Source organism: Colius striatus, chromosome 19 (assembly GCF_028858725.1).
Source record: "Colius striatus isolate bColStr4 chromosome 19, bColStr4.1.hap1, whole genome shotgun sequence".
Classification (NCBI taxonomy): domain Eukaryota; kingdom Metazoa; phylum Chordata; class Aves; order Coliiformes; family Coliidae; genus Colius; species Colius striatus.
Window position 1 is genome coordinate 9045409 of NC_084777.1, and position 24150 is coordinate 9069558.

Here is a 24150-nt window from a genome sequence, read left to right on the forward strand (position 1 = left end):
AAAAAGAATCCTTCATATTTTTGTCTTCCAGGTACGCATTCAAGGCTGAAACTATACTAACAAGACCAATCTAAGGGCCAAAACAAAAATTCAAAGCTGATGAGCCAAGGAGGGCCAGTAAAGCAATCTATTTTCACTTAAAATGAACTGAGGGCTCACACACTGCAGAGAACGGTCTCTTTGCAACCAGGTGTCTGATAACAAAGACTTGCATTGTCAACCATTATATTTCCAGCAGAGAAAAGTGTGTAGATAGCATTTTAAAGTGCTTAAACATCATGATCTTTATTTTCAGACACTGTAAATCTTTCATAATGACACCCCCAAAGGCTAGATGAAATGTATGGTTTGGCCTGGAAACCATGAGCAATTCTGTGGTTTTGCTTAGGTTTAAACTGAAACTAATCCAAACTAGCTGAAATTTACCTAAAAACTTTGAATTCATTCATACCTGAAACTGAGAGTGAAATTTAGGGGGCATGAACCCATATAGTCTAAAAGAAGGAAAAAGTGTTTGCATGAAACCACAGGCTAGGTTTGCTGATGGAGTTTAGCACCACTTTGAGTTGCTCTGCACAGTGTCTGCAGCTGACTCACCAAACCATGGTTGTTGATTGGTGGTCCCCATGACTCTTTGGCTACTTATCAATTGTCAAGTTGCTGTGGGAACAAACAGGTACCCAAGTGCTGCTGTTTTCTTAATGGCTCCTTTGAAGGTATAGGTGGGCCCTTGTGGCATTCTTTCTGCTTTGCTTTGATCAACTTTGCTTTGATCACATAAGCTGAAAGACCTCTGGTGTGGAAAAGTGTGGGGGGAAAGTACAGAGAATTAGTATTGCCAGAAGAAAATCACTTGTTATTTGGTACATGGGTTTGTGTTGATGGTGTCTCTTGACTGCCCTTCAGGCATTTCAGCATCCAGCTCTTCTAGGTAGGATGAATAATTTCCTTTTCCATCAGTAAAAATTGCTGTGTGTTGTATGCCCAAGGAAGTATGAAGGCAAGAAAGAAAGAAAAAAAGGAAAGGAGGTGGGGGGAATAATATAAAAGAGTGGACAAGATTCGTTTTTTTAGGATAAACCTGCATAAATTGAGATTGACATTGCTGTTACTGTGCTACGTTAATTCAAGAGAAGCTGGAGTAGAAATGATGTGAATGTCAATGGAAATGCACAGAGCATTTGTACATTGATCAGAATGGAAGACAAAACCACCACATTTAATTACACAATGGGCAAAGGAAACAGGATCAACGGTAGATGTGTCCTGCCTGTGGGTAAGAAACACAGCTATGATAAAGCCTTTGGGTATTTTTAGCATAAATGTTCTAATGAACGGTTGCAGGGTCTTGCCTAACATTTACCTTTGTAAAGACAAAGCAACACTCTCACTCAAGGCCACATATTTTGATTTTTCACTCTCCTGTGATTTACATAAATGAGCAGCCAGTTTTTCCAGAGGAGATCATGCCCTGGCAGTCATGACTGCTGTGTGACACAGTGATGCCTCAATTTCCTTATCCTGCTATTACTGCTCCTCCCTGGATGCACCCAGCTGAGATAACTCTCAATCCCTGGGTCATCCCTAGCTTGATGATGGCCTTTTATCATTTCATTCCCAAAAATAGTACATGATGCTTAAAGGATGGCTGCCACCCTCAGAAGGATAATGTCAAAGATGAGTGTGATTTTTCACAAGAACAGGGATGATTAACATCCCAGCCCTCTGCCTGTTAATGAGACTTGTGTTCGTAAGTCACAAGCCCCCCTCCCAGTCATTTTCCTGGCCTTTAGTTATCTGAAAGATATCTGGACCAAATAACTTGTCTAGGCTGTTTCTATAATCCTTCTGTGACATGGTTTGGGGACATAAACTTCAAACTGATTCACTCAATCATTTAAACCAGGATGAATCACTTCTCAAGAAAGCACCATCCTAGGTGGAAGAAGCACCATCCAGCTTGCACTGAGGCCTGCCTTCAGAAATGTCCCAGGGAAATGAGAAGAGTTTCATCCAACACATTGACTCTTGCCCTTTGTCAAGCTCCAGATGACTTTCGTCATTTAAGACTTTTTCAAACATCATCCTTGCTTGATTCTTAGGATTCCTGTCAATTCCACATCTGGAGAGAAAGCTCCTCCTTCCCTTAGGAAAAAGAGGTTGTTTTCTCCTTTGACCACCTTTCGTTTTTGGTGTGGATTTTGACAGATCACTTAAATTAAGATGTCCCTTGCTGCAGCTTTTCTCTGTGTTTCTCCTGAGCCATTTGACATCAACTCTACCAAGGGCTAGGAACCTCTTTAGGGAGTCTTTGTGGGCACAGACACCTGAAGAGGGTCACCAGACTTGAGTGCACAGCTATATTTAACCACTGAGCCTGTACAGAGGCACTTCCAGCTTCTGATGTTTTGTTATTTGTCTTTAACAGAGAGAGAGGGGGGAACTACCAACGTTGATCCATCTCAGATTATGAGGTCACTAAAGGTAGCTTGGACACTTAAGGCAGTTATCTAGGTGGACCTGCTTCTGCAAGGGGGTTGGACTAGATGATCCCTAAAAGTCCCTACCAATCTCTAACATTCTGTGATTCTATGATCTCTATCACGTACACTACAGTGGAAATCTTGGAAGCTTTTTCCTTCCTTGCACTAAAGGGATGGAAAAAATAAACAGCTTCAATCTCTTCCCAGGGAAGAAGAGTGATGGAGTTTGATTATTTTGAGAAAGGTGGACTACTGAAGCCTTTCATCTCACCAGAATTACAAATATACTTTCACTCTACACTCCTGCTCTTCCTGTGATGTATAGACTGTGATTCAAGCAAGTTGTGACTTTGGCTTTTCACTGGTTCTTATATTATTTCCCAATAGGGTTTAGTGCATGTATGCCACTCTGAGCAGAATGTATATTTCCCTCTTTGTAAGACACAGGGAGATTTAGTAACTGTCAAAAGTAGAATGTCATCCTTTCATGTGGACCTTATTCCTAATCTGGATACATTATACTGCCAACTGAACTTAGTCATGATGTAATTCTGCTCTTCTAGTGGAACTTAACCACAGATGATGTGGTCCCTGTGACAGTTTCATTATATTCCATCTGATCTCCAGACCACTCATCTCTCTTCAATCAAAAACTTTCAACACACTGCTTATGCACAGGGAACACAAATAATAGCTTCTGACATAAATCAGACCCAACTACTCTTTAGTTCAGTATGCCACTTCTTACCATGGCCCATTACTAAAAGTGTCCTTATTTACACACAGGAAAATTCTTATCATTGCAGTCTAACATTTCTAGAGAAGTGCCTTTCTTAAGCTAGACCCTCATACCTGTCTCCAAAGACACCTGAGTTACCCTTTCCCTCTAAATGGCACCGTCATCCTTTCCGAAACTATTGCTCATCTGCAATCCCAGTTGTCTACATGCCTCATACTCTTCCTTAAGCGGGTTGCAAGAGCCCCACGCAGATGCAAAATGCTGTTGGAGTCTGATCCTCTCCCACAACTCAGGCCCCACCTGATGTTTCTTTATCCAGGTAAACTCATATACTCTTTTCCTGAATGGCATGTCAGATTATGTAATATGTCATGAAAAGTCTGAGTCAGAATCTGTGAATCTCTTACACGGGGAACACAAATAATAGCTTTTGATACAAATCATGCCCAACTACTCTTTAGTTCAGGATTCCACTTCTTACCATGGCCAATTACTAGAACTGTCCTTATTTACACACAGGAAAATTCTTCTCATTACAGTGCAAGATCACTTTCTATGATGCCTTGACCACAGTGCTGCATTTCTCTGCCAGCCCTGGATTACATCTGGTTTCAGGGCCAATTCCCCTCATATAACACAGTCACAGTGAGTTCTCTGCAGACCTCATCCAAAGTCCAGCACAATGAGGTGGAGCCATTCCCTTCATTTCAGTGGGGTTCAGTGCTTTCAGCTATTTCTTTCTGTCACCCAAATCCTTCAGTTACAACTTCCTCCTGCTGACTCAAAACCACCTCAGGCCAAGATGTTCAGGTGTGTCGACAGACTTTAAGAACCATATTCATAGAATCATAGAATGGTGGGAGTTGGAAGGGACCTTTCAAGATCATCTAGTCCAACCCCCCTGCAGAAGCTGGTTCACCTAGATCAGGTCACATAGGAACATGTCCAGGTGGGTCTGGAAGACCTTCAAGGAAGGAGACTCCACAGTCCCTCTGGGCAGACTGTGCCACTGCTCCCAATGACAACAACATGTATTACTGCTTAGTTTTGTGGGGTATAAAAGCTGTTTAGTTTTAGTTGATTTCATACTCAGAGATAAGGAATTTTTTGGGTAAATTTTCATACAAATAACTTTTTATCATGGCAATATGTTCCTTGAACCAGTTTATTCATCAGAAACTTAAGAACCTGATTTCTAATGGAGCATCACTATTGCATCAGGGCCCTGAAAATCATAGATTCAGACCAGCAAGAGTAAAATGTCCCTCTTTCTCTCTTCTAATGAAATTGATAGAATCATCTTTCTTTAGAGTTTAGACCCCAGAGGAGGCACCACAGTCTGCTGTCTGTATTTCTGAGTGGCTACAGTTTTTATTTTGCCACTTGAACCTCACAGAAACAGCCTGATTTTCAGGAAATTATGAGAACCATGCTGGAAATGAAGATTCTTCTGGTGTTTTGTAACAGAAGAAGTGGAATTTCAGGAATCACATTCTAAATATCTCTGCTTTGTTGTTTATTTATTTGATCTATCTTATTGATTATTCGATTTCTTCCAGCTTTATGACTCATGCATTATCTTCTTCATCTCATTACACAGAATACAGTAGGCTTTAATACTCAGAAAAAAACTTTTCCACTTGGATTGACTCTAACTAGCAAATGCTACTGAAAGATTTTCCAGCAAAGCAGGCAGCTCCCTTCTTTGGGAAGGATGCTACTGTTACTGTTTGGGCAGACAACTCCAGAGCAAGTGCACTCTCTGATTAATCTGTGTGCAATCACTTTTATAACTGTTCCATTTATACTGATTCGTTATTGCATTTCATTATCCAGCCTAATGCCTCTGGTTTCTACCTGCACTTCAAAAGAGATGGATGATGCATATTATCTACAGTATAAAAAGGTGTTTTTCCCACTATAACAAGCTTGCAGCTAATTTAATATACTTGTTTCTCAATTGCATTACAAGGATGAGTGATATAGTTCTTTTGAACCAGGAAAGCAGTTGCACAACAATGGCATGTAGCTTCCCAAGGAGATAATAGTATGCAATGGCAGTTCTAACCTTTCCTTTTTTCCCTTATTTTCCTCCCATATGATGTCTATTTTTTATTCAGTAACTGCTGTTCTTGGAAACCTTTCAACATGTTGCAGGAGCAGAAGGCTCAGATGAGAGACACACAGCATCTCCTTCAAAAGACTATTTTATGGTGACAGCCAATATCATCACAACAGTGTCAGCAACATGATATTGGAGTGGCATTTACTTCATTCTGTGATCAACATTGGGTTAGAGTCACGTGAATGAGCACAGATTCTAATAAATACAATGTAAAAAAAAGCCAACAAGCTATTTTGTCACCCTGGCCCAGGCACCCATCTGCCTTGTCTCGATCTGAACCGTGGAGTACAAATGGTACGCCAAAGTGCAACACGAGAGTGATTCATCAGAGGAAACAAAAACCTCTGACAACAAGGTGATTCATCCCTTGAGTGCTAATGGCATTTTGCAGTAACCTCAATTTACTGATTTTGCATTTCCATATTAAATGACTTTCAAGCATCCACATGTGCTCCCCTATTTGTATGTGTGTATTCAGGTGAAGTTAAACAACCCTACATTTCATGAGCTCTCTGTTTGAACATATAAATCCCTATAGCATCTTTGCCACCTAAGACCCTTACTTAGCAGGGCACTAGGAATCACTCAGTGTAATAAAATACTCATGATGGTGCATCTTCTCTGAGCTCTCTTGGATCTTGAAAAGCTCAGGACAAGGTTCTGACAGAAAACTACATGGATGTAAACACGAATGATGGTTTTAATAGGAACTGGACCCAGCTCCCATTGAGGATAAAATCAGAAACTTCTGAAGGCATCCCTAGATTTCAGTGGCAACTGGGTAGCTATACATCTTTGAAGAGTTGGCCATTAATGTCTTTTGGAAGAGTTTTCAGTTCTCACAGACTTCAGTCAAGGATAAGTTTCCGTTGATTGTGTGGATGGGTTTTCAGCTTTCTGCAAGTTTATTTCCCTTCAACAGAGGTGCAGATAAATATTAACAAGGAGATGAGCTATTTTGTATTTTTCTGCTAAAGAGAGTGACTTGCAATATCTGCCAAGAAACAATTAGAACTGCTGGGTTTGTGGTTTGCTTGTTTTCTCTCTTTTTGTACTTTTATGCAAAGCTCTTTGCTGTAGAGGATGCAGAGCATGCCAAAGCAAACACAGGGCAAGCACTTGCTGTTTAACCTCTTGAACTGGAGCTTGTGAGAACCGATGCAACATCAGTCAGAAGGCAAGAAAGCGTTGAACTGTGCTCTGGAAATCAGGCAGAATGAGGGAGAGGTGAGTGGGATTGGGTTTGTAGAGTTACAGGTTAGGAGAGAGAGGATAACAGAGCACTGTGCTAAGTTCTGTTTGAAAGTGCATCACCACCTACAAGCCAGGATATACAGCCACAGCTCCCCAAGAGCATTTGTTTAATGGGAAAGTGCAGTGGTTTATTTACTGCCTAAGACAAATCTACAGAAGTATCCACTCATTCTACAGGGTTATCCTCTTTAGAAATTACTGTCTGCCTTAACAGCATAGCTGTCTCAGCTGAGCAATATTTCACTTCTACATTTCATGACATTAGATCCATCATAAAATCATCTACAGATTGCTGTTACTTTTCTACTCATCACCACTACAGTATCCGGTTGTCTACTTGTAAGTAAGTTTAGTACAAGTCTTTAACAGCTTGAAAAGCTGACTGTGCACATCCATAAAAGCCTACAAGCTCCCAGAGGACTGTGTCCTCCTCATGACACCAAATGACATCCTTAAACCATACCATCATTAGTCTATTGAGTATGATCTTCCTTGGTGAAGCATGTATCCACTCAGCCATGAGCAAGAGATGCTGGACTGTCTTTTCAAGATCACTAGATGCTGCAGTTACTGCAGGATCTTTGTAAATTGGATTTTCCCGTATTTGAGAACTGTGAAAGAGACCAGTGATGGAATTATGATGCTCATCTTCCCCAAGGGTGGGCTTGCTGTTCTGCAAGACTGGCTGCTTTAAAGGGTCAAATGAGCTTTCACAGGGAAGACTGTGTGAATCTTTCCCTTGCAAACCAAGATTAATTTCCAGTACAAAAGAGGGTGAGTGGGAACCACTACTGCTAGTCTCTGTGCAGAAGTTTTACATCTGCAAGCAAGACTCAGCAGGTGAGGCTCTACTTCCTCCAAACTGTCAGGTTTTGTGTGACACATATCCCAAGGAAGACAATGCCAAGGCCTGACAATGTGAGACTATTGTTTCATCCTTAAGGAGAGGAGGCTGCTTCTCTTTGTGTCTGATTAAAATAGATTGTGCCTGTTTCCACAGTGATGATCTGAAAAACACCGTTGGAAATCTATAGAAGTCTCTATAGTGCTGGGCTTTAGAGGCTTTATTACAGACAGTTGTAATATAATGCTAAGATACCAGGACTCTCTAATGTCAGAGGTGTAAAGAAGATTTGAGTTTAAATAGAAAGATGCTACCTCTGTTTTGGGTGTCTGACAGCCTAAACTAGAAGAAACTGGAGAACTACACTGAATAAATACCTGGTTCTAATATTTTTCACAAGGCATCTCTTATTGCATGTTACTGAAGGCAAGATCTTGAGGTAGATGGATAATTGGTAAGATCCTGTTTGGTCTCTCTGATGTCCTTGTATTACCAAACTGTAAGTAGCTGGGACAAATAATACTCCTGGTCATTTTGATTGTGTTACACGAGTTAACTGGCTGGCATAGATATGAATCAAAAGAGGACACACATCTAACAGAAGATTTTTCAGAAACATCCAAAGGTGTTTTAGGTTGGATTGGTCAGAAAGCAAGGAGTCTTCTCACACACAAAATGCAGGGTTAGGAATGACTGGTCCTTCGACACTGGAATGAAGTAGGAATGGTTCCAGATAAAAAAATCTCATTTGACTTCTGTAAGAAACTCCATGGCTGGTTGATAGTCCCAGGCTAGGACAGAGGAGAGGCTTCTTGACAGGACAGAAATGAGCATTAATTCGCTAGCTGCAACTAAGCAAGGGCAGAGAGGCAAACATAAACACTCTGTGGGCACATCATGCTTTCAGCTGCTTTGGTGTGACCACTTTCCTTCTACACCTCTGCCTAGAACTTGCATCCTGCATCAAAAACATCTTCCTGACACGTTTCTGTGAAATAGTTCAACGAAAATCTCACCCAATTTCTCAAGACCTTCACAGACAAGAGGAACAGTCACCAATCTCAAAGGCTAGGTCACCTCTCAACACAGAGCTCTGAAGATTGCAGCTCTGGGTTGCTACTGGGAATGAGAAGAGGTTACTCTATGCAACAGGAAAGCAGAGCTCTGAGGTGATTTACTGTACCAAACTGTAGCTGCACTGAGTATAAAATGAAACAGAATTTGCATAGCTCTCCATTTCACAGAAGCCAGTAGCAGGCGGGGGACGATTGATCTTGGTAACAATTAACCTTCTGACATCAGAAACCTCCACTGCAGCAAGACAAGGCTGTCGTCGCGAAATCCCTACCAAGAACATGAAGCTCCTTCCCCTCTTCACAGCTGCCTCCTGCTTCACGCCCCCAGGTCCCTCTTTCTTTGTACTACAAGTGATGAAGTTTTTTTTTCCAGATCACATGAGCCAGGATGAAGGGGGAAAATCCTGCCAGGAACAGAGATGGGCTGCAACTTGAACCTGATCAAGGGGAGATACAGAGCAGTACCTTGAGAGCTATATAAGAATCTGCTCAGCACAAGAGCAAATACTTTTTCAGATGAGGGACTCTCAGGAATCAACCATGCATGTGAATGAAGACACTGTTTCAAGAAGGCTTGGAGCCACTAACAAAACATGTTTGTATTTCATCATCGCTACCCTCGCTGCGTTACTCATCTTTGCATTAGCCACCATCATGGTCTTACTCTTTCAGAGGACGGTAAGAAATTTCTTACTTCATTCAGTGGCTTTTTCTTATTTTCTTTCTTTCTTTCTTTTTTTTCTTTTTGAACTGCTGCCTTCCCAAAAATTACTCTGTGGCCAGAAAATCAGTCACTGCCTCCTGCTACAAATGCACACACGTGAATCAGGGGAGAGAAAGAGGAAACAAAGAGGGAGAGAACGGGCTTTCAAAAAAAAATAGATGTTTCCCCATGGGTTGTATTCATTTCTACTCTGCAAATGTAAGTGGAAAGCTCATAATCCAAGGTGCAAGCCACCCTCTGCCTGCTTAGTTAGGAGAAGAGGTGGACGGAAGATAGATCAGTGCCTCAGTGTCTGCTACCTGATTTTACATGTAGAATCATAGAATGGTGGGGGTTGGAAGGGATCTTTAGAGCTCATCCAGTCCAAACCCCCTGCTAAAGCAGGTCCCACCTAGATCAGGTCACACAGGAACGTGTCCAGGCGGGTCTTGAAGACCTCCAAGGAAGGAGCCTCCACACCCTCCCTGGGCAGCCTGAGCCAGGGCTCCCTCACCCTCACAGGGGAATTGGTTTTGCTCATGTTTAAATGGACCTTTTTGTGTTCCAGTTTCATCCCATCACCCCTTGTCCTGTTAACGTGTCTCTTGTCACTTTGGAGAACGATCATTGACTGAGATGCTCTGGTCTGGTTGTGTCTACATGTGTTTCTCTGAAGTACCGATAAATTTCAGTAATGGGCATAATGCAAGACATCCCTATGTGTGACAAGACACTGCATGGTGCTGTGTGCTGGGATGCACTGGGATATGGTGAAGCAGAGCTCTCTTGAAACTACCTAGAGCAGCTGATGGAGGCAAAGTAGCTCACTACCGCTCCCATTTCTTTGTCCATTCTATTCTTGGGTTTGGTTTTTAATGAAGAAGTAGTCTTATAGCAAGGATTACTGAGGATATAAGTAAGGCAAGGTCTTACAAAAACAACTGTTCCCTCTGCCTATGCACATTTTTATCTTCTTAAAATAAAGATGACTGTTCTCAAGTGGATCTGGGGTTGAATGGGGAATCAGTTACAGCCAGGACAGAGGTACCAGTGTTTGCAAATATAAAAGTGCATTTCTAATCTTGCCATGAACTTCAGCAGGGTAAAATGTCAGGTTTGAAGTTTTACAGGCTTTGAAATTGCACTACAAAAATCTACTGCTATTCATAGAATGAAAGCACAAGCACAGTGCTGGAGGAAGTGGGCCATGGAAAACAAAATGTCATCTTTCATCTCAAGAGTTTCTCTTACTAAATTTACCCTGTGCAATTTGTGTGGTTTTGTATGCACATTACCCAGAAATTAAACCATAAAGGTTTGACTGGCACTTCTTTAAGTCATATCAGAGAGGATACATTTACCTGAAATTATTGTACTTCCAAAAGAGAAGCCACTTGGGTACAGTTGGAATGAGACACTGGGGTTTTCAAGTGATAAACAGTGAGACATTAAGGGAGATCTTTAAAACATCAGCCTGGGTAATTACTGAATTGCCACAGCTTTCCCATATAATGAGGCTTTCGTTTGTACTTATTATGAAAGTAAGCATTAAATTACCTCTCCATCATGACAGACACGGTTACACTAGCTGCCAGAGAAATAATATTATTGAAAGAGTCAAAGTTTTCATTTAAAAGAGTAATGACATTATTGCAGCTCCTTTGGAAATGAGCTTGGCTGATAGAGACAGTAGGAAACTGAGGTGCCTGAGAAACCAGCAAAACCAAGCAGCAATTTTGTGCTGTGAGAGGAAACTGACAGTAAAAGCCTAACTTGTGTTCATGCTCCCAGTGAGCTTCAAGACTGCTGCAGTTAAAAATGTAGAGCTCCTTCAGCTATGAGACTGCCATAATCAGAAATTGCTACTCTGCCCTCGTGAGATCACATCTGGGATACCGTGTCCAGTTTTGAGCCCCTCAGTTGCAGAAGGACAGGGAGCTGCTGAAGAGAGCTCAGTGCAGGGCCACAGAGATGATGGAGTGGAGCATCTCCCTTCTGATGAAAGGCTGAGGGAGCTGGGGCTCTGCAGCTTTGAGAAGAGGAGACTGAGGGGGGAGCTCATTCATGGTTAGAGATACATCAAGAGTGGATGTGAGGAGGCTGGAGCCAGGCTGTGCTCAGGGATGGACAATGGTGGGACAAGTTAGAACAGAAGATGTTACAAAGAAACACAAGGAAGAATTTCTTCCTTGTGAGGTGAGGGAGCACTGGCAGGGGCTGCCCAGATGAGCTGTGGAGTCTCCTTCTCTGGAGACATTCCAACCCAGCTGGATGAGTTCCTGTGTGCCCTGCTCTAGGTGGTGCTGCTCTGGCAGGGGGGTTGCCCTGGATGAGCTTTCCAGATCCCTTCCAGCCCTTGTGATTCTGTAGCACCTAGCACATTCCTTCCCTATCTATTGGTGATTTCTATCTGTTTAAAAATAATCTTTCCATGGGCTGCCCCAGTCTATTGGCCCCCTCTGGAGGCCAGCCCTGACAAAAAGAAAAACAAAGAAAACCCACTGGAAATTGCCTCTGAAACAAGATGTGCCATTCATTGAACACCACAGGAAAAGCAGAGGCATTTTAGAAGAAAACTGAGCTGTTCAGACCCTTGCTGTCAGTATTCTGTACAGTGATCATCACATGCTGTCTCGAGATGTCACTTCATTAAGTTCTCTCAGTACTGGAAAAACTGAATTTCACACAGGGCTCTGTTTCCTGTGATGCTCATCATGAGCTTGACTGTGGGGCCAGTGCTCAGCTTTCTGGAGTTTTCATGTCTAGTCTCTACCTTTGCCTCTTAGCAACCTAGTGCTACCTATCAAAGGTGCCATTGCCTTCCTTCCCTCTCAGCCACAGACAGACATCATGGTTTGAGGCTGAGCAGAAACAAGAGTGAGCCTCAAGGCTTTTTTTTCCCAAATGTAAAGTTTACTTCGAGAACAACAACCCAAAGAGCTCATCCTCACAGAGCTGCTCTGCAGACATGCTCTTGGAAGAGCCTTGGACCTAGATAAGCTGACTCCAGGCCAGTGTCTGGGGAGTTGTGGTTTCAAGGTGTGTTTTCTTGGACTTTCTAGAGGCAGATGCACATTTCAGATACTGATGGTTAAATGGATATTCACAGTTCCAGCACAGGAATTAAAACAATCCTCTGGCAGCACCAGTTTGTCTCAGCTTGGGAAAAATCTTTGTAAAATGATTAAGGGAAAGAAATAAGAAATTGCTTTCAGAGGCACCTGTTTAGCATTTTCTCTAATCAGTGTGTGTGAATGACAGGACACAACACCAAGTTTCAACCTTTGAGGCATTCTCAGTATCTTTACTCTGCTATTGGGAGAATTTGCTCCATGAGGGCATGGCTGGATGTTTATGAGCATCAGGGACTTTACTTTTGTGGAAGCAATATGCATGGACTTCAGGGTTTTATGTTTGGGTCAGGGATATGTGATAAAATAGAAGCATGACAACAGATGAAACCTACCATATGTCACGCTTGGAGCATGTTTCATTAGTAGTTTTCAGGCCATGCTGATTGAGGACAATTTCCCATGACATTTGGACCCTTGGGCTTACATCCCAGCAAGAAGTAGGAGGAGAGGTGAAGCAAGTCTACACTGTCACTTTCAGACCCATGTTAGGGCTCTACAACTTTTCACCCAGACTAGCTTCCCAGGAATGAGCATTGGCTCTCAGAGGTGTCCAGTCCCACTCTGTCCTACTCTCCCCAAGCTTTTCTAGCCACAGAGTGAGATTTTCAAAGTGTATGCTTCCAAAACAACCCCATCAAAAGCCACAGACAGTTCTTACAGCACAGAGCTGCAGTCTGTGCCAGAAATGTAGATTTTCTACATTAGGAAAAAAGGGCTTTGATGAAAGATGACTGAGGATACCTGGCTGAGTGCAGAGAGCTTGCCAAGCTGTTTGCAGCACAGCAATCCCTCACTGACCTGTGAGGCTCTGTAAGAAACTGGCACTGGCTCCCTGTACATCAGGCTCTGCCTTGCCTTAAGGGAGTATCTTTTAAGATCCACTTCTAAAGCAGGGTCATATTTGAACATGGGTATTCTCCCAGAATAACTATCACTTCTCTCAATACTCTTTCAGACAGCTGATCCTGCCATGGAGGGCATCACAAAGCCTATCAGGACAGGTAAGACACCTAAACTGCCTATACATGCTATTTGTTCATCTGTAATGCAACCATTGCCCAGGATGACAAACAAGCCAATTGTGCACATCTCAACATTTCACATAAAGTCTTTTCTTGGTGAAAAGTCAAGGTAATGGGGAAAAGAAAGAAGCAGAAACAAAAAGCTTTCAAATTACTTGGTACCTCCAGAAATCAATGCTTGACTGAGGAAATAACACCTATGTCTGAATCTGCCCTGAGTGTTTCTGCATGAGATCCTTTTTACTAGAAGATGTGAACATCAGGCTGACTATTAAGCTTTATTTTAAGGGATGGCTCTTGCAAATGTGGATGTAGTATCCCCATCTTCACAAGGCATGGATGCAAATGTATGGGCACATTATTGAAACAACTGAAATTCCTGTACTGGGAGGGAGGGAGGGAGGAAGAAAGGAAGGAGCAAATGGAGAACAGCAGCAAGAGGAACAGAGCAAGGAATTAAGACAGTCTGAGTATGAGCACAAGGGGCATGAAATTGGGAAAACTAGACTAGCAGAGATGGTGTAGCAAATTCTGCTTTGTCTTAGCATAGACCAAGAGGAGCACTATTTGTTTCATTGACATTGCCTCCCTGGTTACACGGCCCTTAGCACCAAGTATTTTGACTTCTTGCAAAAGTTCGTCCTCAGTCCTGAAGGACAGGAGATCCCATTGCCTCTCACTGCAGGTGGGGAAAACAACACACAGGGTTCTTCTAGAAGCATTGACAGAATAGGAAATTTAAGTTCAAGGTCCAGAGAGTCCTAATCATGTAACCACCTCTTCTGTAGCTGTGTTTTTGCACACAGGTGACATAATGCAGCATTTGGGCAGCACATACTCTATCCTGGATAACTTTTTGATTTGGGACCCCTCTGCATTGGTTTTTTTTCAGCCTATAATTCTCAGACTAGTCCCTGCATATCACTCTGTCCTTCCTCACAACTTCCCATCTTGTCTAACCATTCTTTTTTTTTGCATTTTACAGTTCCTGGAGGGATTTTATTTTTCCCTTAGTATGTCCCAGGGACATCATAAGAACATATTGCTTTCTCTCTGTCAACCTAAGTAGCTCCTCAAGTCTTTCTTCCTTCTTATATCTTCCAGTGCTTTATTGTATCTGAAGTTCCTCAGAAATAAAGCAGGGCATGAACATGTAAGACAGATTTGAATAAGGGTATATGGACAGCCACATCCCATCCCACTCCAGTGCATCTCAAAAGATACCCAAAAACAATCTTTGCAAACCTAACAGGGTCTCAAAGCATCAATCTCTCTGTACATAGTCCCTCATGACAATGGAGAGTCCCCAGTGGCTGCAAGTCAGTACAGCCCCAGAGCACAACCTCAGGCTCTTGTGAAAGAGAATAACCTCAGAGGAGTCACCAGAACTCCCCTGCTTTTCATGGCTGAGTTTTACCAGCACATAAGAAGATGTAGTGAAAGCTGCTGGCATGGAGTCTAGTGACTGACAGAGAAGGAGCCACAGAGACTGTATCTGTAGGTCAGTATTATCAATGCAAAGCATGAGCAATATTGGCATTCCCAGGGTGGGAAGGAAAGGTCTCACTAATCCAAAAGTGCATTGTAATATACATACAAATATGTGTATATCTGTACCTATAAAACCCCTTCATATCAGGCAAGCTCTGCCAGTTGCTTTTTTTCTCCTCATCAATGACAATCCATTAGCCAGAAACCTCTCTGTCTTTGTGTCAGTATCAATTACAGGCATCCTCTTGCCCTGAACTCTGCTGCTAAGTCTGAGATGATGCCATTAATTAAAGACTAAAGAGGGAATGACAGAGAAACCCCACGAGGCAGGAAGAGTTGCTGAAAGCTGTTTACAAGGGGTGTAAGTTCTGTATCAGCCTACCTCTCACTGCCTGTCAGTCTCTATTGCATATCTCTGGCAGGGCAATGGAGAATTAATGTGTAAGTGAATTACAATGCCCTTATATTTTTCTCTTTAAGTGCATAAAGCTGGGCTAATTGATTGATGTATCCCAGTGGGTCATTTACTAAGGCCCCCTTGGCAGCAAGCTGTGTTGTATGCTGCCAGGTATTGCTTACTAAGCAGGAAGTTGTAGTGACTGCTGCAAGGTCCCATCCAGCAGCTGCAGAGCAGCATAAGAAACATTGCAGGATGAGGATTGTGGTGAGGCTGAAATTGCTGTGGATTTTTATTTGGATCCTTGTCTGCTTCTCAGGTAGCCCAGATGTTGGTAGGATGTCTTTTGTACCTACTTTGTTCATAACAGAGCTTCAAAGCCCTGCATTGTAAAAATGAGCGAGCAAGCAAAAAGTGAGCCTTGCCAAGTTACCAGCTGAGTGTTCAGCCTTGCTCAAACCCTGTGTTGGTACCCACTTGTGCAAAATATCTCAGATATAGTAGTGGGGGATGCAGGGTTGTATTAGTTAGTGGGAACAGCTGGAGTTCACTCAGGCAGAGATTGTAATGTAATGCAAATGGACAGTAGTCCAGGCACAGCTACTTCTCTGACTTAATTCTGTAAACCTAAAGCAGGAAAACCATGATGATTTCATTCAGATTTACAATGAGATTATGTTCTATTATTAGCTAAATACCCATGAGTACTAAAGCAGATTTATAGGTTTACATTCCTGACTCAGCTGTCAGTCCTCAATGGATGGGTCTGCAGGAATCTGCAAAGAGTAACTGAGGGTGATGCAATGTCAAGTAACTAAATGTTTGTGTGAAAAACAATACCAGCTTCCTCAGATCCTCTGTGCTATTGTCAGTGGAGCACCTGAACAACAGGAAGAAAGTAATTAACCAAGAACAAAATGTTTGTGAAAATATTTCTGTGGAAACTCATCCACATTTCATAAATATGAAATCATATATTAATATAGGCCAGAGAGGTATTATTGTTCATTTTGTTTCTTAGAGGGAAAACAAAGTCACAGAGAAATTTATGACCTAACAGCATCTAGAGAATTTTAGCCCTCATCATCTCCTTTCTGTCCTCTCTGAACCTCATTTTGCCATAAATGTGATCCTCAACCGATAGCTTTTCTTGTTATGTTGGACTGCAAAGGCAAGATACCAAAATCTCCTCTCATTTATAAAAGGAAAAGCCTGCAGGTACATACACACACACACATTAGAGATATTTTTGTCTGGAAGCAAAATCCAGTAACAGTTGATGGACAGACCAAGAAAGGAAATCCAGCACTCCATTCACAGTTTCAATGGGAAATGGGTTCCCAAACAAAAATCTGGCTCCAAGAAATTAAACTAATACAGGTGACATTCACATCCTTGCTACAGGAGAGTAAATCAGGCTGAAGCCAGTGAAGCACACAAGCCTTTCCAGATTTGCAGCAGTATCTCTAAATGCAGTTTGCCCTTCTGCAACTAAATCTGTTCCCCTCCAGCCTGGAATTGTCCCAGTGTGACACTAATGAAATTACTGGGTTGTTAGGCACAAATCCCATGCTGGTGAGTTCTTCCAAACTGGGTATTTCACATTTAGACCATATAGCTACTTGCCTTCTCAGCTTCAGTAGACGTATGTGTTTGTGTGCGTATGTGTGAAACTGTATAAGGTTCTATCTGCTCTTGGGAGGTCATGGCACATGAGCTGTGTTTCTCAGTTTGAAAAATTTGGGCAAGTCTGGGCTTGTAAATGCTACAAAGTGCACACAGGCATCCTCCTAAGTCAAGCATCCGGAGGAAACTGCAGCTAGACAGATTCCAGTTAGTCATAACAGGGGCTGGTTGTTTAATTAATAACGAGATTATCAATATTGCCACAAAATACTGAATGTTAGATCTTCCATCGCTCCAATACTTAAAACATAAGTTGTAGATGAATATAGAGAGATGAATAGCTCATGGAATTATGTGGCCTACTAGAAACTTGAACAGTTTTGGCCTTAAACTCTGCGAGTTTTGCAGTAGTCAGGTGTGCAAAAGGTTCTTCCTAAATTTGGAGGAAAGAAAGCAACATTTCCAAAGTTTATGTTTTTGGAAGGAGGTAAAATTGGAAGCTGAGTTCAGTTCCCTTTCAATGCACAGGACCAGAGTGACAGTCCATGGGCTCTCAAGGACCAAAGGTATCCAGTGTATGTGTGGCAGGCACAGCCATGAGCAGAGCTCAACTCTGCCCCGGAGCCCAAGAGAAGACATCATCCAGCTGGCACTTGTCACAGCACCACTCTGCTGGGACAGTCCCTCAGTGTCAGCTGGCAGATGTTTTCAGGACACTTAAATGGAAGGAGAGAGTGAAAGATAGCTATGGGGACTTCAAACAGCAGCTGCTGAGAAATAAAATTAGACAAGTTCTGCTAACTCTAGCTGGCTGACAAGAATGTATGAAATCACCTTGCCTAATTTTATAAGCACTGGAATTGGTGGAGGGCTTGGAGGAATTGAAAGCTCTTTGTTAGCTGTCCAGACTTCTTTACTTCATAAAACACATTCAGATTTTTGACCCACTCTCATGCCTGTTGGGACTCAGACTCCAGCTAGTTGTAAGATCTTATGCACTGCAGGAGAATCTCACCATAAGAGGTGACTGGTCCTAGGCCAAGCCTCAAAAACCCCACTGGAGGGGCTTTCCATGTCTGTGTAGCAATACTTGTCTCCCTGGCATGGGACTTTCAGCTCTTGCTTTCACTGCCCTTTGTCCACCCTCCCATAATACCTATCTCAGAGGTGAGGAAACTGAGGCCATGAGCAGTGAGGAGAGTTCTACAGGCAGAGTCATATCTCCTGGGATCTGTCTGGCAGCAGCCCAGATGTCCACATGTGCCAAAGCCCTCAGGCTCTTCCTAGCTGGCAGACAGAGCCTCTTTAGGTCCTGCTGTGCTTTGAGAAGACTCTTTCCATTCTACACTGCAGGTGCAAATCCTGAGAGCATCAGTGAGGCTGCAGCTCCTCTGAGCCCCATTTCATAGTCCTGCCATGCATTGCCTTTGGCTCAGTGGGGAAAAGTTGCATTAAGCTCATGGAAATGATCTGGCCCTTTTCTTCAGGGCTACACCCTCTGGGTGCTCACCCTATGGTAAAAAAGAGGTCAGGAAGATAGAAGTGAATTATCTCCTGACAGTTTCTTTAGGACAAAATAGCATAAATGGTTTCCAACTAAGACTCCTTCCTTATCAGCAGGCTTCCTTAAAGTAGCTTGATCTGACAATCATAGAATGGTAGGGATTGGAAGGGACCTTTAGAGATCATCTGGTCCAACTCCCCTGCAGAAGCATCTCTGCTCACAGTGGACAACGAACCAGTGTAGTGTCCTTGGTACTTAGCCCCAAATGTGGCTTTGCTTTCCCTCTTTCTCACAGTATTTATAAGATCATGTAATCCAGTTGGACTTCAGTGGGATTACTCCTGATTTACACTGTTACTAATGCAAAGCCAACTAAGCAAAGGGACTGAACTTATCCATCAATCAGTCCTGAGGCTCTAGTGATTCCAGGCTCTCCTGGCTTGCACTAAAATGTTTCAGATACAATAATTAACCTCAGAAATCAAAACTAGAGAACAGATCTGAACTGCCTCAGCAGAACAAGAGCCGGAAATGGCTCTATCAAACAATTATTTTTTCCATAACTTGCCTTCTCAGAAACACAGCTGATGTCACCAAATAAACGGTTTAAACACACACACACAAAACTTGCTGACATCATAAATGTCAGTACAGCTTTGGAAATGCCAAGTGCAGCTAGGTCAGGGAGGTGCCATGAGTATCCTGCCACCACTGGTGACTGATCAGGCTCCTGGCAGCACCTGTCTGCATACAGGCACAGCTGTTTGCTCACTTCACAGACATTGCACGGCTGCAGCTTCCAAAGCCAGCCTGAGCAGCAGGGGATTTTCTACCTTACAGAGTAAACTCCCTAAATACAACCAAGCCTCTGTAAAAATATTCTTCCTTCTTGCGGGACACTCGTAAGCGAGTGGGCTCAGGGTGCTGACTAAGCATTACCACAGACTGTTGCTACCACTGTACAACTTAAGTTTGAAATATAAGTTAGGAGGCTTTTCTCCTATCCTATGCCATATCTCTACATCTCTAGTGTCTGTGCATTCACTAAAACACTGCATTGAGGTTACTAACATCGGGAAAAAATGCTTTGGTTTTTCTTTGGGGATTTCCAGTGTGACCAAGGACCTTGATCCATGACTCATTCTTGAAGTGCAGTGAGCACCTGTTTCCCTCAAAAGTGTTTCAACTACTGAAATCAGAGAAATATTACAATTCTTTCCTAATATCCACAGCCTCTATCTCCAACTGAGTGTAAAGTTAAAAGTCACCAAGCAGAGGATCTTGGTTCTCCTCCCCATCTAGTCTGCCCTGGTGAGGCCTCATCTGTGTCCAGTTCTGGGCACCCCAGCTCAAGAGCAACAGGGAACTTCTGAAGAGAGGCCAGCATAGAGCCACTAAGATGACCATGGAGCATCTTTCATGTGAGAAAAGGCTGCAGGAACTGGGGCTGTTCAGCCTGGAGGAGACTGAGAGGGGATCTCATTAATAGTTACAAATATCTCAATGGTGGATGTCAGGAGGTTGGGGCAGCACTTCTTCTTGTTGTATCCAGTGACAGCACAAGGGGTGATGGGATGAAGCTGGAACATTAAAAAGTCCCATTTAAACACAAGGAAAAACTGTTTCAGTGTTTCAGTGAGCGAGCCCTGGCCTAGGCTGCCCAGGGAAGGTGTGGAGGCTCCTTCCTTGGAGGTCTTCAAAACTCACCTGGACACGTTTCTGTGTGACCTGATCTAGATGGGACCTGCTTCTGCAGGGAGGTTGGACTGGATGATCTCTAAAGGTCCCTTCCAACCCCTACCATGCTTCAATTCTCTGATTTATCTATCCTCCTGACCAAATGCCTCCTAGAAATTGGACCATGAAGATACTGCAAGGGTCTGGAGAATTGAATCTCCTTTTTGTACCATTAGTTTCTGGAATCTTGTGAGATTTAAAATCCTTACCTCACTCTGCATTTAGTAGACTCATTCTAGTGCATCTGTGCAACGTGTATGAAATATGTCATCTGATGTCACAGAGTAGCATCAAGATTTAGAAGAACTTGGTTCTGTGTATTGACCAGTCCTTCAGAGACCCTTGTAGCATTGTGACTCTTACACCAATTTTATAAACTGAGTCATAGGAAAACTTAGGGTATTTGTGTACTCTGGGAAAAGGGAGTATAGTTTGGTAAGGCTTTACTGAAACTCCTTCATATTTTATTCCTGGTATTGAGTTGTAGAATAAACCATAGGAAATTCCCTATCTCCCATCTGAGCTCCTATGCACATCCCTTGGACAGCTGCAGCAGGGCCAAGAGATGTAAAGAAAGAGAGCCAATGCAGGGAGAAAGGAGCATTCCCTGGCATGGTTGCAGCCACTGGGGCATACCCTGAGTCTGTATCTTGGCTGTGTATCCCCCTGCCTGTTGGCAGCTCAGGGTTGTACAAATCGCCCTGTACAGTCAAATAAAGGAGAAAGAACCGTTCACTGAACGCCCAGGAAGAGCTGAGACGAAAAGCTTACAGGAGGCAGGTGGGGAGGTGAAATGTCACTGGAAAAGAGGTGAAACGGAGAGGGCAGCGGTGGGATGCGGGGGCCGGGAGGCGGGACCTGGGATACTTGGATGCGGGGCCGCGGCAGCCCCAAGGTGCCACTCGCAGTCCCGGCCGTGGCCAGTGGAGGGAGCGGCGCGGCGGGGGAGCCCCGGGGCCGCCCGGTCGCGGAGCCGCGGGAGCGGGGATGTTCCCGGCTCAGCCCTCGGGCCGGCTGCGCCGGAGGATGCGCGGGCAGAAGGTCCCGGCGCCTCTGGCAGCAGCTTCGGGTCCGACCAAGCAACTGCCTCGCCCCAAGGGCTGGGGACACCCTGGTTACACCGCAGTGTGACCCTCACCGCAAGGACTTGGGGACATCCACAGTTTAACCCTCGCCCCAAGGGCTGGGGACACCCGCAGTGTAACCCTGAGCGAACAAGGCAGCATTTCAAAAGCACCCAGGTAAATGTTCAAAAGCTTCTGGCTGTCATTGAAACATCCAAATAATTTGGTTTAAAGCAGCTCACCTGCACATAATATCTACTTGTATGAAGAAGAATAAGAAATTGGGTTGGATATTTTTGGACTGATAGCTGCAATTTACCAGAGCTTTAGACTGTTATAAATTCACCAATTGAGTTCACTGCTGTGAATTCCCTCAGATATTATCAGCCAAGGAGTAAGCACCAGCTCTCAACTGCTGTTGTAGCTGCTGCTGCTAATTGCTTTAAAGCTGCTGCTGTGGAGTTTGTGCATCAAGCAGTCAGAGCAAGTTAGTGAGGTGTCAAATGTTAACAGCATTCTACAGTACAACAACAACAAAAGAGGAATGGTCACTTAATCTGCTTTTTCCTTCAGGAAATGTCTCTGAAGACTATGTAAGAATCCTACTGAATGTCCCAACCAAGGAAGCTGCTGCGTACATGAGAGGTCAGTGGGGAGCCCAGCCGAGGGCAAGTGTCGGCAAAGAGAGATTGTAGAGCTGGTGGAAGAGGAGGCACTTGTGTTATTCAAACTGGTTTTAGTGGCAAGTGGCTTTTTGACCAAATGGTCAGTTTATAGGGGAGAAAAAAACCACCTTAGCTTCCTGAAATGTAGATGTGTCTGGTAAACCCTCCATCTGATCACAGAAACCTTTTTCAAACCCTTGATTAGAAAAAAATAAAGAGACTGCTTTCTGCAAACAAACACAATTATAAACATCTCCACTATTTCCCTGCAAATGCTGCAGGTGGCTATTTCCACTACATCTCCCTGTCTTGGGTTTCCCAAAGGCTCTGTAAATCCCTGGAACTTTTTTACTCCCCACTTCCATGTGGGAACTCCCACCCATCAGTCCAGATCTTTTTTTGGAGCCTCCTGCAGGAAAACTACTGGACAAGTATCTCCATTTATAGAATCATAGAATGGTAAGAGTTTGGAAGGGACCTGTAGAGATCATCCAGTCCAACCCCCCTGCTAAAGCAGGTCCCACCTAGATCAGGTCACATAGGAATGTGTCCAGGCAGGTCTTGAAGACCTCCAAGGAAGGAGACTCCAAAACCTCCCTGGGCAGCCTGTTCCAGTGCTCCAAAACACTGCTACTAGTCACATAAGGATTAATTCAGCTCACTAGAGCTCACTGGTTCATTTAAAAACTTGTTTTCTTTCCTTTCTAGTGTCCAATCCAGTAAACAGTTCAAAACTGAGCTTGGTGGAGAAGGGTATTTGCAAAAACATCCAGTGCAAGAGTGAAGAGCTGGTGATACAGAAACAAGGCTTCTACTTGATCTTTTGCCACTTGAACTTTCATTTTCCCAGCTGTCCAAACAGCCTCATAGACATCAAAATAGAGCTCCTTGTGAATGACAAAGTCAGCAGGCAAACGTTATTCACATGGTGTGCAGCAGAAAAATGCCAAGAAAAGACTTTTAAGACCTTGTTCCAGCCCCATTTAACATACCTGAGAGTGAAGGACAGAATATCAGTAACACTTAATCATCCTAAATTCTTGAATAACATTTCTCTTCCCAATGAAAACGTTCTTGGGGTCTTGAGGTACAGTGATGAAATGTGAGCAGCTCTCTGACTTTCCACTGCTGCCAGACTTATCTTTCTCTGAACACCAGGAGCCTGCTTTTACTAGGCAACACCTTGTTTTAAATGTCCTATCTTACCTCATCGCTAGGGGAAAGAAGGAGCTTTGTCAGGGTCCCAGAACCAAACCTAAAACACTGCAAGACCCACACCTGACAGATTCCTTTGGTTTGGCTTGGGGTAGGATTGTTTTTGGGTTATCCAACAAGTAACCCACCAATCTGCCAACGGTTCCTCAAAACAACCCTGTGCAAACACAGATTAACATGTAACCAAATTATGAGAAGGGTATACAATATTGAGCCTAATATTGAGACTAATGGCCTGCTGTCAGGGTGCCTGTGCTCAGGAGGTGGGGAAATCTTTTAAACTGAATTTTAACAAGTAGTATTTTGACATAGTCTTTCAAAAAAATGTAACAGCTAAAGCTTACAATCAAAGCTTTCTTTGCAACTGGAGCAGGCAACCAGAGCTCTGGAGCAGGTCTATGGATAGAAAGCAAAGATGATGAAATTATTAACTCTCAGATTGACAGCTAAAACTCTGGGACAGGACATAAGAGACATGGGACTTACAGGATATTTCTGTGCTGCATTCTGCTATGGACTTTATGTTATTTACTTCCAATGATCTTCCTTTTCACTATTTATCCATCCTTTCTATTTAAATATGAAGCTCCTTGGGGCAGAGACTTTCTGTATGCACAGTGCTCAGCCTGATTCACACCTGGGGTTTCTAGATCTTTTCATAGCAAATATCCAGACAGTAATCTAGTTGCAAATTTAGCTATGTAACAAATTTCCTTACATTTTCCTTGACTTGTGTCCTGCCTGTTGGACACCTGCTTCACATCAGCACACACTGGTGTGTAAACACACTTCTAACTTTCTCAAACTTTGCACATTCTCAACATTCCAAGATTTAGCTCTGAGGTCCAGAGACAATTTCAGACCTGACCCTCAGCTGAAAGCTGCGGTGTTTGGGCAGTCCAGAGGACAGAGGTGTTATTTGATCTTCTCTGGCTTACCAGAAAGCTTAGATGATGAAGAATAAAAGAGTAATCTCAGGCCCTAAATTCTGTGAATTACAGTAACACAGGTATTTACTTGAAATGTAATTTCAGTGTAGGGAGGGAAGGGACAAAGTTACAAAAGCTGGTA

General features: G+C 43.3%; 1 protein-coding gene across 1 annotated transcript; it reads left to right on the plus strand.

Moving 5' to 3' along the window:
* The first annotated feature begins 8908 nt into the window (after nucleotides 1-8908).
* TNFSF8 (TNF superfamily member 8) lies at nucleotides 8909-23430 on the plus strand. Its single transcript, XM_062011788.1, has 4 exons — nucleotides 8909-9199; nucleotides 13314-13359; nucleotides 21773-21844; nucleotides 22573-23430. Exons 1-4 carry the CDS (start codon nucleotides 9038-9040, stop codon nucleotides 22968-22970), a joined length of 678 nt encoding a protein of 225 aa, XP_061867772.1. The 5' UTR covers nucleotides 8909-9037; the 3' UTR covers nucleotides 22971-23430.
* The last annotated feature ends 720 nt before the right edge of the window (nucleotides 23431-24150 follow it).

Excerpts from the sequence above, each read along its gene's own strand:
- TNFSF8 (XM_062011788.1), top strand. The coding sequence starts at position 9,038 with ATGAGGGACTCTCAGGAATCAACCATGCATGTGAATGAAGACACTGTT. Across the intron at positions 13,360-21,772 it reads CACAAAGCCTATCAGGACAG|GAAATGTCTCTGAAGACTAT; the intron begins GTAAGACACCTA and ends TTTTTCCTTCAG. Across the intron at positions 21,845-22,572 it reads AGCTGCTGCGTACATGAGAG|TGTCCAATCCAGTAAACAGT; the intron begins GTCAGTGGGGAG and ends TTTCCTTTCTAG.